We start from the raw sequence: 18,847 nt of genomic DNA on the forward strand, positions 1-18,847 counted from the left end.
CCTCAACCTCATCGGTGCAGCTCTTATACCCCTCAATGTAATGGTGTCACAGCTCATTATTATTGATATGATCCTTCACACATGTCTACACAAGCACTCGTCCTTGTTAATGCAAATAATGGCCCTCATACACAAACTGTCCATTTTCCAGTCCTCCATTGTTATCAAGCATTCCTACATAATCATACTACAATCATCTCTCTCCTCTACCATCACCAGATATGCAAAAGCCTTTTATGATCTGATATGCCTCCACCCCCACCATCCAACTGGACAGCTCATCCCCATCAACCACTATCTATGATGCAAATTTGACAATTCAATGATCCCTCCCTCCCTCTCAATCCAGCAAATCACTATCGTAACAAATCAATATCCTAGTTTTGACAGTCAAAGACTAATAAAAGCAGAATTCAAAGTCAAATGATATGTAGAATCCTAAGTTCAGGTTGGACTTAGAAATAACCACTTACTCAACTCGACACTTTAAAAGAGAATAACTTCTTGCTCAAGTTTATCACCCTAAAAGTTCTATGACGGAATGAGCTACTACAAGGAAAAAATAAAATGAGTCTTCCTTATAATTATTTAAAGTGAACTTGGAGTGAAGTTTTAGTTATCAAGATTAATTCTCAAGAGAAGAATAAAACCATCTTCAGCCTTATCAACAATTGGTGAACAACTTTGCGTATAATCAACTTCCATTAGTTCCTGCTAAAAGTTGCATGCAAAGTTCTATGCATTAACCTTTACCAATGCCTTCTTTCAAATGTTTAGGCACTTATCTGATCTACCCATTATATGGATGCAATTTTACCCACCCTTGTTCCTATCCAAATATAATCATGCTAATTCTTATTAGGATATGTCGTCATTAAGCTAAGACTATATTTAAAGTAAAGAGTAAACGAAGGCTAATTTGGAATTTTGGCTAACAAACCGAGAGCAATGAAAAAGCAAGAAATAAGATTTTTTTACCAGGTAGGGAGGGTCGGGGGGTGTGCAGTTAATTGAAAATATTTTGCTAACTTATTGTCCAAGAAAAAAAAAGACGGTAGAAAAGTGCATATAGAAAAATTAACATGTTAAACATGTACCCAAAAAACATATTTACATTTACAACCAAGAAAAGGTCCCATAATGTACCTCAATGTCAAAACGGAACGGTTGCCTCCCAAAATTGACTGTCACCCTGATGCATCAATAACAACAAATTTGCATTAGGAGGGCAGCATATATTTAAGAGTATTGAGGCAAGTCTATATGTTCCACAAATGAATTTCAATTGAACACTTCTACTCCCATGACCTGTACAATTCCCATTCAAGCGATTGATGCTTACTTGAACTAAATATATTTTGTTACCCTGCTGAATTTTACTGATAAATCAAAACTTTCCAGATCGAACTTGTTCATTTTTTTACAAAAGGTTAAATTAAAGAATCATAAATAACAAACGCCAACAATGGACAAACATAAAAACCAAAATGGTTCAAACATGTCTAATTTTTTTCCATCAATTTTAAATCAAAGATACTTTTCAGACAAAAAACGCATTTCATAGTCAAAACCTACCATAAGTATTTCATTTTCTCCCATCATACTTAAAAAGAAAACAACAAGTTAAGAGTACTCAGTGAGCCTATTAGATGTACGGGAATAATGTCTCCAAGGCATCATTATGGGAGCAGGAGCGCCTAGTACCCATATGGGCACCAGGCCACCCCCAGGTGCGCTGGAATGTCTTGATTGTGATGTACATAAATGCCCCAAAAATATTAAAATTGAACGCTCACAGTCCATGAAACAAAAAATATGGCTTACAGGAACTCAAGAAAATCGACGAAAGGGTGGAACAACTGAAGATAAAAGGAAGACACTGGCGTAAGGGAAAAGGAAGTCGTTGGACTTCACCTCTGGCTCTCGATGCACAAGACTGAACTTTGACGTTCGAAGGTTCGGAATAAAAAACTTGAACACTCGCACTCACAAGTCATGATGGTTGTCAAAGAAAGTGGAAAATAGAAAGCTCTCGGAATGACGTCCAACCCTAAATCCGCGATATAGCTGTTGTGTGAAGGTTAGAGGTATTTATGCCTAATTTTAATTTGAGTGACGCCTCAACTGCCTCGCGGTAACCACTGCCTCAAGGCTTGCGCCTCATTATAGGAAGGATCCGTTTTAATATTGTCACTAAAGCAATGCCTTGAATCATAGCGCCCCTCAAGGCAGATGCCTCAAGTGCTTTTTTAAACATTGGATTTTGTGATGACAATTGGTTTTTTCATTCTATATTTTCATTAGTTGCGTATAATCATAATCTAATAAAAACATTATTAATCACTGGTAACAGTGTAGTTTCCTTGTAAAATTCACCATAAAGTTCCAATGGAATCAGAAAACTTCAGAAGAAAATAATTCATGAGAAACACATTTAAAGATATTGGTTTAATTTATGAGAGCAAATACGTGTAACATAGCCAAACTTATACACATAAAATGCAAAGCCATTAATAGTTTCAGCATAAATATATTTGATATAGCTCCAAAGACAAGAAAAGCTTGAATAAACTCCGAAACCACCTTAGGTCATTTTTCAGCCACAACTAATGTGCTTCTCGATCAAATTTGTTGATTTTAGTGTCGTTGGAAAGCTAAGAAAATTTCCTGCACCTTACATGTTTTCCATGTCAATTCCCATTATATAAACTATTATTTTTAAAAACATATGTAAAATTTTAAACTATTCCACATTAGCTCATTGCCCCCGCTATTTCAACCATTACTTTCTTTTTTCTTGACAAAAATGGGTGATATTGGTATCGTTAGAAAGCTAACAAAATTTTCTACGACTTATGTTATTCATTTTACCCAATTCAAACAGCATACTACAATTTTTAAAAACAAATGAAAAATTTTAAATTATCCCAAAACAATTCTCGCTATTTCAACCATAACTACCTTATTTCTCGACAAAATTAAGTGCTTTAGTTTCGTTGGAAAGCTAACAAAATTTCTTATCACTTCCACGCTATTTATTTCATACGATTAATAATATGTATGCTATAGTTTTTAAATGCATATGCAAATATGTAAACAAATCAAAAACAATCCATCATCTCAAACTATTTCAGCCATAGCTGCCTCATTGCTCGAGGAAATTAGGTGATTTTGGTGTCGTTAGAAAGCTAACAAAATTTCCTATGAGCTCTATGTTATCAGTTTTACCCAATTCCTACTACATATGCTAAATTTTTTAAAAACATATACTTCTCATACACAGCAAAAAATTTTCATTAAAAAAAATACTAAGTTATAAATTCCCAAACTCATACATTTGCTCATATTATCAAGTACACAATACTAAGTTATAAATCAAAAACAATCCATCATCTCAAAAACTCATACATTTGCTCATATTATCAAGTACACAACAAAAATCGATTGAGTAGCTTTTCAATACATAAGCAGATTTGGCTGTTGCTATCTCACATATGGCAATTGTATAAGATATACCACATTAACTAGTTCTTTGAAATCACGATATGCCTCAGCTTATTTGGTGCCACTTGAGGGATGTGTGCTTCATATTTCTCATAAACTATCAGAACAACTCACCAATAACAAGGCGGGAAAAACAAGTGGACGATAAATCAAATTTTTCTATTTCAATTTTCCATCACTATTATGACGTAATGATACAAAGTAAATGAAAGAATCGGTATAGAAAATAAATTAAATTAGAGCGGTTATAAATTTATACTATTTCTGGTTGTTCACGTCTTCTATAAATATTTCTTCTTTAATTACTCATCCTATGATCAAATGATTAAAATCTAAAATGATAATTTAAAATAACTATGAGTTATAAAGTAGGTGAATACGCAAACTATCAAAGTATAATAATATGACGAATAATAAAACAATATACATGCTAGTTGATCAAAGATAAATCAATCTAGAATAAGTAATAATTTACAAATTAAATATGAAAATTCAAATAGTTTCATAACAATTATTATACTATACTATATTATTTTCTTATTTATAATATTTTATTTATACAAAAATCACAGAAACGTCAAATATTATATCATTCAAGGTATTAATATCCAATCACAGAAACAACGTCAAATATTATATCATTCAAGGTATTAATATCAAAAATATTTTTCATTTATGTGCATGCATACCTTAAGGTTTCTCTGCTAGTATCATAAAAGAATAAACTTTATCATATACAATATGCACATACAAGCATACAATAACAATCATTATCTAATATGATCACTTTATTTTCATGTGTATAACAATCAGTAGTTGTATAACAATCGATATTTGTATAATATTCAATATCTATGTCATTTAAATAATGCTAAGTCCACATGTTAATCCTACAATATAAACAAAATTTTAACAAAATCATAAATCATGAGTATGTAATGATATCAATATAACTAGTAACAATTAATGCAATTGATCTATAAAAAATAAAAAACATTATCATAATATAAGAACACGACTACTCACATCATTTTCAAAAGATTTTGCTTGCTTTCACGCATTGAATCTCCTCTGCACCAGATACATATAATTATGCGTAAAATGTTCATGTCAATTTAGTACAAGTAAATTTTACCATTTAAATGTAATTTTTCCTTATTTTACATATAATGCATTATATATAAATTGTCAATTTTATTTTAAATCATTTAATCTATTCTTTTAAATAATATTATTATTTATTAAGTATTGAGTTGATATTAAAAAATTTATCACACAATATTTAATTATACTTTAATTAATTATAATTCTAATTCTAATTTTGTTATTTTAACTAAGAGTTTCAATTTTTAAGTTTGCTCATTGAAATTAATATTAATTAAATAACATTAATTTTAGCAGAATACAAATTAATACTTTTTATAATAAAAGGCTAACCTTTCTCTTCTTTTGCACAATCACCAAATCCAAATTTTATTTGACCCTTAATTCAACTATTTGTCAAATTAAATCTACTAATATTAATTCAAAGAATCTGAATAACATTTAACTAATTATATGAAGCAAACATAAAAAAATGATCATATTAGTTCCTAAAGTTTAAAAAATATAACCCTTACCCTTCCTTCCACTTACTAGTTCGGCCTCTACCTAAATGGAATGTCGTCCTGTACAAAGCTCACTCCTCCCTCCTAGTCGATCCCGCACAAAAATGCACAAAACAATGCTCGCAGACTTTGACTTCGGTTTGGTCTTCCTGCAAGCAAAGGTTCGCTTCTCCTCCCTTCTTCTTTCATGTGTCACAGTCTATTTTGCAGTCGTTCGACTAGAGTTTTATTGTCTAGTATCTTCCTCTTCTACACGCAATATATCACTCACATGAATTCGTCCTTCCCTCATCCTACGAACGACACTCCTCTTCTCCTCCATGCACAAAGTGTTGTCTTCCTTTCCACAAGCCATGCAGCACTTCCTGAGTTCAAAATAACTCTCGACACTATCTACCTCTCCTTCGTTCTCATTTACTTTGCACCTGAACCAATCAAGCCTCTCGCATGCAATTTCTGCTAGCCAATTCCTTTGCTCAAATGCGGCATTGTCACTTCCTCTATTTCCCATCTTGCTCTCTTGTTCTCTTGCTGTTTTGCTTCTTTCAATGCCAAAATCGTTATGATTCGAAACAAGGGTTACGTTTCTCTGTACTCCTTATAAAGACAAAATGCTCACATCCCTTCCCTTCCCTATTTGTAATGCTTGAGTAAAAAAACGAGTATTATAGCCTTGGGGTTATTTTCCTCTCTCTAGCATGGTACCATGGACCACTACTTGTTGCCATCTATTCTCCGTCAAATAGGAAAGAGAATGAGAAAACTAGCTTGCTGCCTTACCATACATGCAATTAGGGTCCACCTCCCTCGCTCTCAGCTTGATGTATGTGCCTATCATTTCTGCGAAAATATGCATTTACAATAAAATATCAAAAGAAAGTACAAAGAAGTAAAACAATAAAACTATGTCCCAAAGACACCAAACAAGATGGCAATTGTCCTCTTGCAAAAAAAAAAGTAAAAATGGGATCATCAACATTTACAACTTTCGAAACAAAATCCATATCTATAGCCATTCAAGCGCAAGAATGAGCAACTTTTATCAGCACCGCTTATCCATGCTCCATCGGAGATAGTCTATGGCATTCAAGTTGTCACTTTCTATGATAATCCCCCGACATTCAGTAATCCAATCTTTAATGAGTTTAGACAGATTCCAATGTTGAAGTCCCTTCCTCATAGTTGTAATAAGCTCCCCGGATTCATTTCGCAAAACAATCCCAATGCCACCTCGGCCCAAAAGGTTTAAGGCACCATCGACATTCACTTTCTTTCAACCTACTGGGGGGATGGGCCAAGGGATATGACAACAAATGTCAACTAGCTTTAGTCCACCCATGACGCCCACAATTTCAAATTGAGAAGGGTTCAAAATTTTGGTTCTCTCTCAATTTTTGTGTACGAACTTCCTTCACCCATTCTCACGCAAGCCCTCTTAAACTAAAACTCGCTTATCCTCACCATTGGCCCTCAACCTACTGGCATCCTCTACATCTACTCAGCTTATACACCTAGTAATCACCATCTTCCATAGCTCCTGATTACTTTCATTGTTGATTCACAACAAAATAGCAGTTCCTAAGTCATCTAGCCGTTTAGCTCCTGTCGATCAAGTCAAAAGCCACCTCTATAGTGTTACTCAGCTATGCTCTTGGCTTCCATTATTTTGTGAGACCACTTGAGGTCAAACATCCCTACAACGAAGACTCCAGAGGTGGTATCATTATAGTCACCTCTTTCCCAACATCTTTTTAGTTGTGCAATCCTAGTTGTTCCTTTGCCATCACCAAGTCCTCCATTCACAGCTCTTCCTAACTCAACATCATTCAATGAGATCAGGGAAAGTTGGTTGCAGTAAAATGACATAATACTCTTCGTAGGTAACCCGAAACACTTTGATTTAAGTCCTCTGTGTGAAGTTATGAAGAAGTAACTACAAGTACCAAGCCAAACAATTTTAGCCCATCAATGTTGATTGCACATGCACACTATCAACAATGACAATGCACACACATCAGCATGTCTGACAATTTCCAAAAGATAAGCTGGACTTCCATACATGTGGAACCAAAAACTTCCACCTACAAAGCCACTGAAATCAATAATATCGTCAACTTTCTAAGTTAACACTCATTGAGCTGCCTAATCGTCAGTCTATTAACATTCTCTCTGCCAACCTGTCGACTCCCTCAAGACAAAAACTCTTAAACAACTTCAAGGAGCCACTAACCTCGCAACATTCACATATCCATCTATCCTACTAGCATGATGTGTACCCATCAGACCTCAACACGATAGGCTCCCGGTACAAGCTGTTGCAATCATTGTAATCTGGGACAAGTTAGCAATCCCATCACCTTACATGCAATGCTCTTACTGTAAAAAGGCCCCTTGAGTTCAACTATAATTTGCTTTACTTTCGTAATAGATGCTTATGGATTTATTTTATTGATTTCAATAATTTGTAAACATTAAGGGACAATGCAATATTTTTTGTTGCATGAATGTGTTTGCTTGCGAGAATAGATTAAGAGAGAAAGAAGAAAACAATTTGAAGTTTAACTATTGATTTTCCCAACCTCATATGCCCTCTATTTACTGTAGTCCTAGCAATAATTAAGGATTTACATTTCTTTCCTCACGTATTTAAATGAGCTCGCTTGTTTTCTTTATAAACATATGCTTAGGCAGTTCCGCAATGTTTTAAAAGAAAAATAAAAATCAACCAAAATCCCCTTTAATTAGACCTTGGCCAAATTTCTACTATTAACTTTATATTTTGAAATTTGTCCTGATATGAATTTGAACAAAAAGGTAAGGTAGCATTTAGCTATACACCTTCAAATCATTTTCTTTGAACTTCATCAACCAAGCCCAATCAACACACTTATTGCATTGCCCGAATCATGTCAACATAAAAACTTATATTCATTGTAATCTCTATATCACATTAGTGACCCTCATAAGCATTCTCTTTTACCCATATCAATCAGACAATGTGGTGGATTTAAACTTGACTAAGAGGAGTTAGAGAATTTCTCTAATCTAGTAAGTATGAATCATGTTATCAGCTTGACGTAACCTATCACTCTAAGTAAGCAAGATAAAAAATATCCACCTTGAATAAGATACTACCAATTGTTTCAAGCAATTCTAATTCTGGTTATTTGAGGAAATGTAAGGCAATCTCTCAACATGTCCTACTCCTGAGACGATTCCTTCAGTTCACACATTCTTCGAATATTGATGTTAAGTATTTCTATATATGGTGATCCTTTTGCATAGATTTAAGTCCCACATACAACATCACTAGTTGACAACATCAACAAACTTTCACTCCTCTCATTTGGTTGATTTCTACCCCTATCAGAAGCCCCTATGAGCATAGAAACCAACTTAAGCCAATCTCCTTTATATATGCCAAATATCAAGGCACCGGCTTGCTAAATTCAAAAATATATAAAAATACCCTTTAATCGAGAGTACTCCTTGAGTATTGTACTTAGAATGTGTGATCAAACATCCCAAAGTAAAAATAAACCATGTCCAATGCTATGCATTAGATATGTTAAGTCCCTGGTCCTAGTTACATATATTGCTCTCTTTCAAGTCAATATAGAGAATCCATCATATCTTCTAAGGTAGCACGATCACTTCTCTAAGGGGTTCTCCAAAGGCCAGATTTATAAATTCGTTTCACATTTCCATCTTGGACCTACGGAATGGTACAACCCACTTTTTTACCTCCCCAATCACATGAGGCTCTTTTAAATCTCAAATTGCTCCAGAGACTCGGTGAGTTAATTTCACTCCCTCTTTAGAATTCATCAACTTTCCCATGGCATGCTCTTTTGTGGGTGTTAGCCATCCATCCTTCTAGAAATTATTTAGTTCCTTCATTATACTTTTAGTTTAGCATAATTCCTTATCATATCTTCCATGATTTAAATTTGATTTTTGCTTTCTATTTTCATCACTGCCTTGCTAAAAGGATTTTTAAGATTCACTTAAGTCATGTAGCTACCTAACCCAGAATCACCTTCAGTTTGGTCGTAATACAAGGATCATTGTCCCCCAAATCTCTACTAACTAGCACTCTTGGTGAAGAACCCACCTCAAATGTATGCTCAACATTGGGACACTATAGGAATATGGGCTGAGAACATCCACCTTTGTCAAAAGTAGGTGTATCAATTTTTTTGCCCAAAATGAAAACTCGACAAAAAATAATCATGTTCGAAACAAAGCATGTAAGATTTTAATCATGTTCAAGTGAGCTAAAGTGACTTTCAAAAAATAAATCAGTTCACATATTCAATGAATCATACCAAATTATGTGGCCTCCAAAAATTCACATCTCGGCCTCTTCCAAAAGTTCTTGTATTATGCTCAGAGCCCAATTTTAAGAAAAAAATTATATTGTTAAAAAAAATAACCTTATAATTTTCCCTTATTTTGTAAAGATTTTTAAATCCGATTCATAATTTATCATATGGGCAGGCCATATCACTACCTTGCTAAAAGGATTTTCAATATTCTCTTAAGTCCTATAGCTACCTAACCCAGGATCACCTTCAGTTTGGTCGTAATATAAGGTTCATTGTCCCCTAAATCTCTACAAACTAGCACTACTGGTGAAGAACCCACCTCAAATGTATACTCCACATCGCGACACAATAAGAGTATGGATTGAGAACCTCCATCTTTGACAAAAAGTCGGTGTATCAATTTTTTTACCCAAAATGAAAACTCGACAAAAAATAATCATGTTCGAAACAAAGCATGTAAGATTCTAATCATGATCAAGTGAGCTCGAGTGACTTTCAAAAAAAAAATCAGTTCACATATTCGATGAATCAAACCAATTTATGTGGCCTCAAAAAGTTCACATCTCGGCCTCTTTCAAAAGTTCTTGTATTATGTTCAGAGTCCAATTTTAAGAAAAAAATTATATTGTCAAAAAAAAAAAACCTTATAATTTTCCCTATAAAGATTTTTAAATCTAGTTCATAGTTTATCATAAGGGCAAGTCATATCATTAATTACAGCTCCCAATAAAGAGAAAATTTTTAAGTTTTGATTAAAACTATTTGTTAGTAGAAAATTAGTCGAATATGATGATGAGTGCAATCATGGCCCTATGGTTATATCATCCTAGATTGTCATGAACTAGTTTACTTACTCATAAGAGAAAATCAACCCAACCTGACTAAAAGATTCATATCAACAATCATGAGTTATGTCATTCAAGGTGACCTTTATAGACTTAGGATAAATGTTCGTCAAATAAAAAATATTTTAAATCAAACTAAACTAAGAAAAGGCTTTATGTCATATCATTAAGGCATGGTAGGCAAACCACTTGGTCAGAGAAACTAAGTCATAACCAGACTTTCTTGGTGCATTTGGCAAAACCATCTCACTAAAGAATACATGCCACGCCACGTCTTAACTTGCATGAGATCTTTTAAGAGTGAACATAAAAATAAACCTTACATAATATTTACTCTTGTAAGCTTAAGTTATGCTTAAATTTGTTAACCCAACAATTTGTTTCAAAAGGTGGATAAATTTTGCTCTTAGCTTTTAAATAGCAAAGTTCCTTTGGAGAGCTTTATTTTCAGCAATTTATATAATTTTTTTATATTTTTATTGATATTAAATTTGTTGTAGATCCTAGTCTATCAAGTCTGAGGAGGTAGTTGACTCAACCAAAAAAAAAGAACCATCAATAATCATGGGTTGTGTCATCTAAGAAAGCCTTCTATATAGATACAACAATGCATGATTGCATGCTTGGATGCATAACTTAATTTTTTGAAAGAGAAAATTTGCAACTCAATAGCTATGATATTAATGATCTTGTATTTGAACAATTGCATTGTCATTTTGGACATTTTCAACTCTACTTGCTTGCCTAAAGAGGATCAAATCTATGATCTGCAAATGATTTAAATTCAACTAAAAATTCATTGTAGCACAGGCATTGTCTACTCTATCGTTTGTTGGTATAGAAGCAAACCTGTGAGTTAAATTCATTATCTAATTTTACGTGTAGCGACACCAAGAGTTTTCAAATTGAAATGAACTTCATTTGTCAAAGACCTTGAAAATCATACGTGGATAGTTGACAAAATAAATTTTGTAAGGTTTGCTAAACAGCATTTATTTCTCAATATTTGATGACAAGCATCAGATTGGTAATCTGAGTGTTGTCATCACCTTAGCACAAAACTTGCGGCTCTTGTCAGCTCCATACAAATAATATGAAGAATTAGATTTATGATCTGCTTATGACCACACACATATATTGAGTTAGAATCTAGAAGTTTGCAAAAAGGATTAAGTTATACTAATGGGTTTTCAAATTCATTTTATGTTAGTCGGCCTATGATTTTCAGACTATAAATTCTAACATTTAAGATGCTTGTTTGAGCACATGCAAATGAATTTGTTGATTTGAATGTTTTTTAGAGTGAGACAATTTGATTTGTTTTATATTAGTTCACGTGGATTCTCTGATCAAATATTCAAGCATTTAACATGGTTAGAGAAAAGGTGAAACTTTAACATCTACTTGCACCTTTTTTGGTGCACACAATTAATGCACTTGCACATTTTTTCGGTGCACTTACATGTGTGTTTGCATGATTTTCAAGGCATTTTGATCAAAGTTAAAATTTTCTAGTAATACATACACATAAGTTAAAAAATCTAAATTTTGTGCTATCATTGGGATGCATGCAAATATCTGATTTGTAAATTTTCAAAATGCCTTCTATCAATTTGTGAGTCTGCATTGTGTATCCAGTAACGGTTTGCAAATTTGATGCCATTTCAAATTTTTATTCTTTGAAGGTGACAATGTTGGTTGATATATGAGTTGTATATTACTCAAGTGAGCTCCCACATGTAATTTTCCTCCTATAGATAGAAGGAAAATTTTGTTCATCTTCACAATTCAAGTTTCTTCGCTTCAAGTTCAATTAGTCGCTATGGCTATGATAAGTTTGAGTGAAAGAAGGCTTTCTTCATCACTTGCGAGTGAGGTTACACAAGTCCCATATAAACTCTATATTTATGTTAAATCAATAAAAATTTAATTCAGATCAAGCAAGCTTCAACCTAGATAAACTCAATCAATTAAGATCAATGAGAGGTTAACTAGAACCATGATAGGTCAATTAGAGCCTATAAGTCAATAAAGTTCATCTATGGAAAACAATATGAGTCAATTAGGTTCAAATTAAGAACCATGTAAGGGCATGGTTAAGTCAAGTGCAACTCATATAAGCTAACTGGGTCAATAAAGGCTAGTGATAAATCATGTAGGCTACGCTAGGTTAGCCAAAGTTAAGCTAATCCACAAAGCCCACATTGATCACCATTATTAATGAATCAACTTAGTACATTATTGACCAACTGGTCTGATTTGAACCTAGTAATTTTGGTTGGCTTATTGAAAGCAACAAGCTTGGAAATTGGAGTCAACTCAATACAGTTGGAGGACCAATTCCTCTTCAATTTGTAAGGGGCAAACTCTTTCCTTCTCTTTCAATTGTTACTCACCAACTTTCAAATTATAGAGCTCATTTGATAAAAAGCTTTAGATTTCCTATACAATGTCAATCTTACACGTGGAATCACATGCACGCTCATATATGCACAAATAAAAAAAATATAGTAGAAACAGTTCCCAAAATCTACCAAAGCTCAAATATGAGAAGTTGATGCATGAAACTAATCCTTTCGCATACTTGTAGCACCAAGTCATGATAACATAAATAGATGTCACTTGAACTTTATGCTACAACTTATCTGTCATAATAAGCAAAGAATTTGTGGAAACAACCATACTCTTCATTTGGCCCATGAACAGCAATTGTTGGGTACAAGAGACCTTTGATATCCTTACAGACAGTTCCAACAAGCTCTCCATTTTTCCTATATGAAAAGATGTAAGATTTCCAAAAATGTATCGGATAAATAATAAATTTTACAGATTAATGGAATGATACAAAACTTAGGACACAATATCAGAGTAAATTATTAATGGATTATTATTTACCTAAAAAAAATTGATCTTCAAAACATAATTTAAGAACATAGATAAATCTTAAATGGAAAAGCAGCTTTTTTTTTTTGTTTGAAGAGAAGGTATATTGTTGATCCAAAGAATTCTAGTGGTTCGAAAAATATTCTCAAGTGATTTCAAAAACTAAATGATATCAAATGAACACCAACTTTGAAGGAGTGACATAACAAGATCATAGTTGTCACATGGAATCAAACAAAACGAACTACATTGAAGAGAAGTGTTAAAATGTTATTTATTTTAGAGAAAAACAATGGATTGTGAGATATAAGATGTCATGATTTGATTATCAAATGCTAAGTGTCATGAGATCTTACAATTACTACTAGCATATCCTAACGGACAAAAAAATTTGATTGAGAGGAATGAATAATAAAAAACTTGAAGCAAAAAACGAGCAAACAACTTACGTGAAAAAAAATTCCTGAGTAGAGTAATTAATTCCAGCGCCTACAGTATCATCAGATGTATATGTCGGGCCAAATGGTTCACCTTTTCCTTGCCCATGGTAAAGAAATCCATCATCCCCATGATATCCACAGCTATTAACTTCCCATCTGCAGAAGAAAAAATTAAACAAGAAATAATAGCACCAACAAAGGAAACAATACAGTAATGCAACACAAAGAAGTTTGGAAGTGGATCGTCCATGGAGTTAAATACTAGAAGAAATAAGATTATGACCAATATGATTGATGAAAATCAAAAAAGACACCCCAAAAATTGAGAACAATAAACCACGATACCATTTTTTTCACAAAATTGATAAAATTAGGTATTATCATCTTATTACAACTACAAAAAGTCTCAATGACTGAATCAAACTTTAATGTGGCATAGCCAGAAACTTAAAGTTAAGCGAAATTTAAACTACAATTGATTTTTAAACATCAAAAACTAGATTATTTCCAATTCACGAGATTGCCTCATACAATGATATACTTCATCCTACATCAAAAAAATATTATTGCATGAATAAATATTCACAACATAGACTATGTTCAAAATCAAAGATCCAGAAGGTATATCCTTTAAGTGCAAAACGTGTAATAAAGTTGAACTGATAAAGTGTGGATGAAACGCACACTTATAAGGGACACTAGCCCACTTTTTAATTAAATATGGATAGCATACCATAGTTCATCAACTTTAAACCAACAGATCATTTATCCTCAAAAGAATTTTAAAAAGAAATTCCCTGGAGCCTAGGAACTCTATCATGTTTTCAAAGGGTAAGATAAACCCCAGTTGTAACTAAATTGCTAGATTAATAGAAACTGCAATAAAAAATGGGCAACAAAACTAGGTAAAATTATTTCAAAATACAATAAATAAAGCAGATGGTCGCCTAGAAGGCAATAACAAATGGAATCAAAAAACTACAACTTATTCTTGTTAGCTTACCCAGGCTGTCTTCGGAGGTTGAACTCTTTAGTCGTGAAGCCGATGGCAACTTGGCCCTTTTGCCCGGCGTTCTTGACAGTCATTTCGAAGTAGTAGGCGATCCTCTTCGTTGGCGCCGGGCAGTTGGCCTGCACGGCTCCAACGTCGTAGCCGTGTTGAGGACTTCCAACATACTGCACCGACATCTTGTCCATAGACACCATTTGGAACATTCCGGAACTGTTAAAGGTGTTGAGATACGACGGTTCCTCCTCCTCCGTCTTCGCTGCCGAAAATGACACCTCCTCCGCCGACGTCCACCTAGATGAGAGCCTGAGCAAATCAAGTGAACGTTGTCCAGCCTCAACCGGTTCTTCCTGCCTCTCCATCGCCAAGGGGCTAAATAACCTGAACGCTCCCCCTATGAGCTCAACTCAAGCAGGAACAACACTATATAACGAAGAAGCCCCCAGAAATTTCTTTCGAGGAACTGCTCGTAATATATGTCTCACTAAAATCCCTAGCTCCGCCGAAGGCGAAGAACCAAAGAAAGGTTGAAGTTGCAAACGAAGCACAACATTTACTCTTGAAGAAACCCAGAAATATTAAGGGTCCTTCACTCTTGAAGAAACCAAGAAATATTAAGGGTGATTTTTTCTTTAGGATGCTTTTCTCAAAATGACATTTGGCATCATTAAAAATAAACGTGGCCACATAATCCACCCTGCAGCCCATATTTTCAAACTCGCTTTTTTCTCTCGTGCCCTTCTATTCGTCTTCTCGCTCGATCGACTCCTTAATTTGCAGAAGACTGCAAAGCAGGTGAAGGATCAATTGGCTTGATTGCCAAAGTAGGAGAAGCTTTATCTTGTCGCAAAAATCACAGAGAATCGATCGGTTTCATCGCCAAAGCTAGCGAAGCTTTGTCTTCTCGTAACGATCGCAGAGAATCAATCCATTCCATCGCCAAAGCAGGCAAAGCATTGTCTTCTCGTAACTAATGCAGAGGATCAATTGGTTTGATCGCCAAAGCTGAAGAAGCTTCATTTCTCGCAACAACGCAGATAAAGCTTTGTCTTTGGTGTCAAAATCCCTTTTTGGCTGGTAACCCTTAGTTGCTTTTTTTTTTTTTTTAGCATAAATAAAAAAGTTATTTTGCTTGATTTCAGATTATGCCTTGGTTTATTTTTTATTTTACTGCAAACAATGATCATGAATCTCATGATTGGTTTATCATTATTGTACACACTTGTTTGACTTCATGTGATGCTAACATAAACTATGAAGAATTTGCATGGGTTCTGTTATACCCTGCCTAAGTAGTAAAATGATTCATTAGGAGTTAATTGGCCGACCTAGTGTTTTTTTATTAAATATTTTAAATCTAAAATATGTATTATAAATTTTTTAACTTGAGTTTTTCCACAATTTAACACTACACACTAGATATTTTACGCAAGCATACGTATCGTTCAAGTAATATTAGATTTTTTAGTCATGAGTATCAATCCCACGGGGAAGGCTATTATTTTAAAAACTTAAGAAAAGTTCTAGCCTACTATAATGTGTCTTAGCCTAAAAGTAAAGTCGATTTAAATTGTGTCTGTAAATTCTTCCAAATTATCACTAAACCTATAGTTTACTCTAAAGTTACTTTTACTAAAGTTAAATAAGTTGAGAAAGATCAAGTTATGAAAAATATCATCCCCTTGCAATAAAGTAAGTAATTTGTGTTGGAATGGAACACTTAGAATATAGATTATAATTAGTGACAAATAGGAGCATTCATCTTCTTTACGCTCTTTCGAGTTCATAAATAAGTTTGGTTTAACTAGGTAAGTGTTTCTACTTGTCACTCTAGAAATCTCCACTTTACACCCATCAAACCTATCTTGCTATCTATTACACTGTCACATGGGCTACTTTTTCTTCATCCAATTGTGTAATGTGATTTCTACTAGTTGTTAAAGCCATAGCCCTCTCGTATCATTATGGATTCACAGCAGGTTTTAACATATCAATTGGTTAGATTGATAAGTAAATGAAACGTGAAGTAAAAACCATCACAATAATGAATAAAAACTTATTCTAAATGTATCCACACATCCTACACCCACTACTACTTCATCACAAGAGAAAGGTACACAGGATCTACTCACAGTGCATGAAAAAAATACAACAATCCATTTTCTTATAATAAAACAAATTCATACACAAGAGTTTACAACTAATATAAGATAATAAAGAATAAAACACTTATCTTTCTCCCTGGGAAAAGAAGTGAAAACTCCTACCCAAATGATCTAAAAGCGTCCCTTACACTGCTTACAACAATCCATTAAAATATCCTCTAATTCTCTAAGAAAATGCAGAAAAATACAAAATCGAACTTTAAACTCTACTTTCCTTGGCTTCACAAATATCCTCCTCTGTTAGAACTGCTTATCCCCACTCATAACCTCTAAATTTATCCATAACTACTGCAGAAACCACACAGGTTTGTTCTGGCTCCTATGCGCTACCTTCTTGGGTGGGAAGGAAAAATAACTGGCGCCTAGGTGCCAGTTTGTGGCACCATCTTCCCTGTATGTTGGATACAATCTAGCGCCTAGGCACCCATCTGCAACACCATGACGCCACGGAGCAACGCCAAGGCACTAGAAGCTGGTGCCTAGGCGCCAACCTAATGTTGCTCCATTGCTCATTTTGCCTCCATTCATGCTCCAATTTGCTCCAAATCTCCTATCTATTAAACTTGCAACAAAAACATGGAAATACATTCATTTAAAGTGCAATTTCATCAAAAAGAAGTGCTAAAGTATAAGGAAAATTTAGCATGTTACAAGACATATCAAAATCCCCCAAACTTAAACGTTACTTGTCCTCAAGTATCCCTACAACTTTAGAAACTATATTTCTTGATTTGAGTAGTGTGTTTTTTTTTCGATCACCTACAATTTTGCCTCAAGAATGTCATAGTGCAACCTAGAGGAAATTCTAGTGAATAGGCCTAAGACTAAGGTATATGAATATCTTGTATTCAACTTAGGAATTCTGATTTTCTATTCAATTTAAATTTAATAATAATTTGCAAACTTAGGATTCTCATAAAGTATAAAAAAAGAAATTTTAAGCACACTATTAGTAAGGATTTGACTAATACATTTATGAAATAAGAATTAGTTTAGGATTGTATCTAAGTTTTCTCCTTTAAGAAATTTCAAGTGAATTCAATTTTTGATTAGGCTTCTCCTCAAGCTTCTCCTCAATTTTTGTTTCTTCTACTTTTATTTTTCTTTTCCTTTTCTTTTTTTTCTCTTAGGTTCATTTTCAATCCTTTATTTTTCTATGTGAGGATTACTATATCTAGATCAACCTTTAATGATTTTGAATTTCATTATCCTCCTCCTAAAGTTTAAAAACTCGCCACTTTCCTTCTCTTGAGATTTGTGAGTATTAGTTTGAAAATAGATTTTAATAAAAACTTAATTCTTATTAAGTATAAATCTAGGAATCCTAGTTTTTTTTCAAAAATATAATTCTATTTTTAACATAAATAGTAAAATCATTTTCCTATTGTCTTTTTCAAAATATATTAACTTTAAAACAGTCCTATTTTTCCAAAATCTCAAATAAGCTTTTTATAACATCCCTAAAATCAAAATTATAATACCCCAAAAGTAACTTCACATACCATAAGTAATTTTACAGTGATACCAACTTAATATATTGACTATCGATGACAAATAAAGTTACGCTTTTTAAAAGTTTTTCTTCAACCAAAATTGATTTTCAACATGTACAACATTAAGAGCAAGAATATGAGCAGGGATAAAAGAAAATTAACTTACTTTTTACCACATGATTGTATTACCAAAAATGCAGGTATAAGCAAAAGATACAAATATGCATAAGTGAATCTCAGTTCAACATTTTTCATATGGAATTTCCACATAATAAGAAGGCTAATTCAATTCATCCATTTAGAAGCAGTAAAATATATAGTCTGATACATGAAAAGTAAAATACAACGTTTTAACAGTGACAAGGAAATATAAATATAAAAGTCCACTACATCTAAATGGAAAGTACTATTACTCATTCCCCTCATCATCATCATCATCCTTCTTTGAATCCTCATCCATCGACATGTGACGTTCAAACAACTGAAAGGGTAAAAATTTAGAATACTCCACTGTTTATCTTCTCTAATCCAATTATTCTGCCTACATAATTCCAACAGAGAAGCATGAATACC

General features: G+C 33.5%; 1 protein-coding gene across 1 annotated transcript in view; it reads right to left on the minus strand.

Moving 5' to 3' along the window:
- Window positions 1-15,171, minus strand: part of LOC110038705 (ran-binding protein 9-like) — a 56,893-nt gene extending 41,722 nt beyond the window's left edge. The window contains exons 1-4 of the mRNA XM_020743600.1: window positions 14,611-15,171; window positions 13,617-13,763; window positions 12,969-13,055; window positions 1,147-1,192 (exon numbers count right to left, since the gene is read on the minus strand). Of these exons, the coding sequence (XP_020599259.1) occupies window positions 1,147-1,192; window positions 12,969-13,055; window positions 13,617-13,763; window positions 14,611-14,978 (648 nt within the window). The 5' untranslated portion in view covers window positions 14,979-15,171. The remainder of the gene's footprint in view (window positions 1-1,146; window positions 1,193-12,968; window positions 13,056-13,616; window positions 13,764-14,610) is intronic.
- Between the last annotated feature and the right edge of the window lie 3,676 nt (window positions 15,172-18,847).

The sequence above is a fragment of the Phalaenopsis equestris genome, unplaced genomic scaffold (assembly GCF_001263595.1).
Source record: "Phalaenopsis equestris unplaced genomic scaffold, ASM126359v1 Scaffold233576, whole genome shotgun sequence".
Taxonomy (NCBI): domain Eukaryota; kingdom Viridiplantae; phylum Streptophyta; class Magnoliopsida; order Asparagales; family Orchidaceae; genus Phalaenopsis; species Phalaenopsis equestris.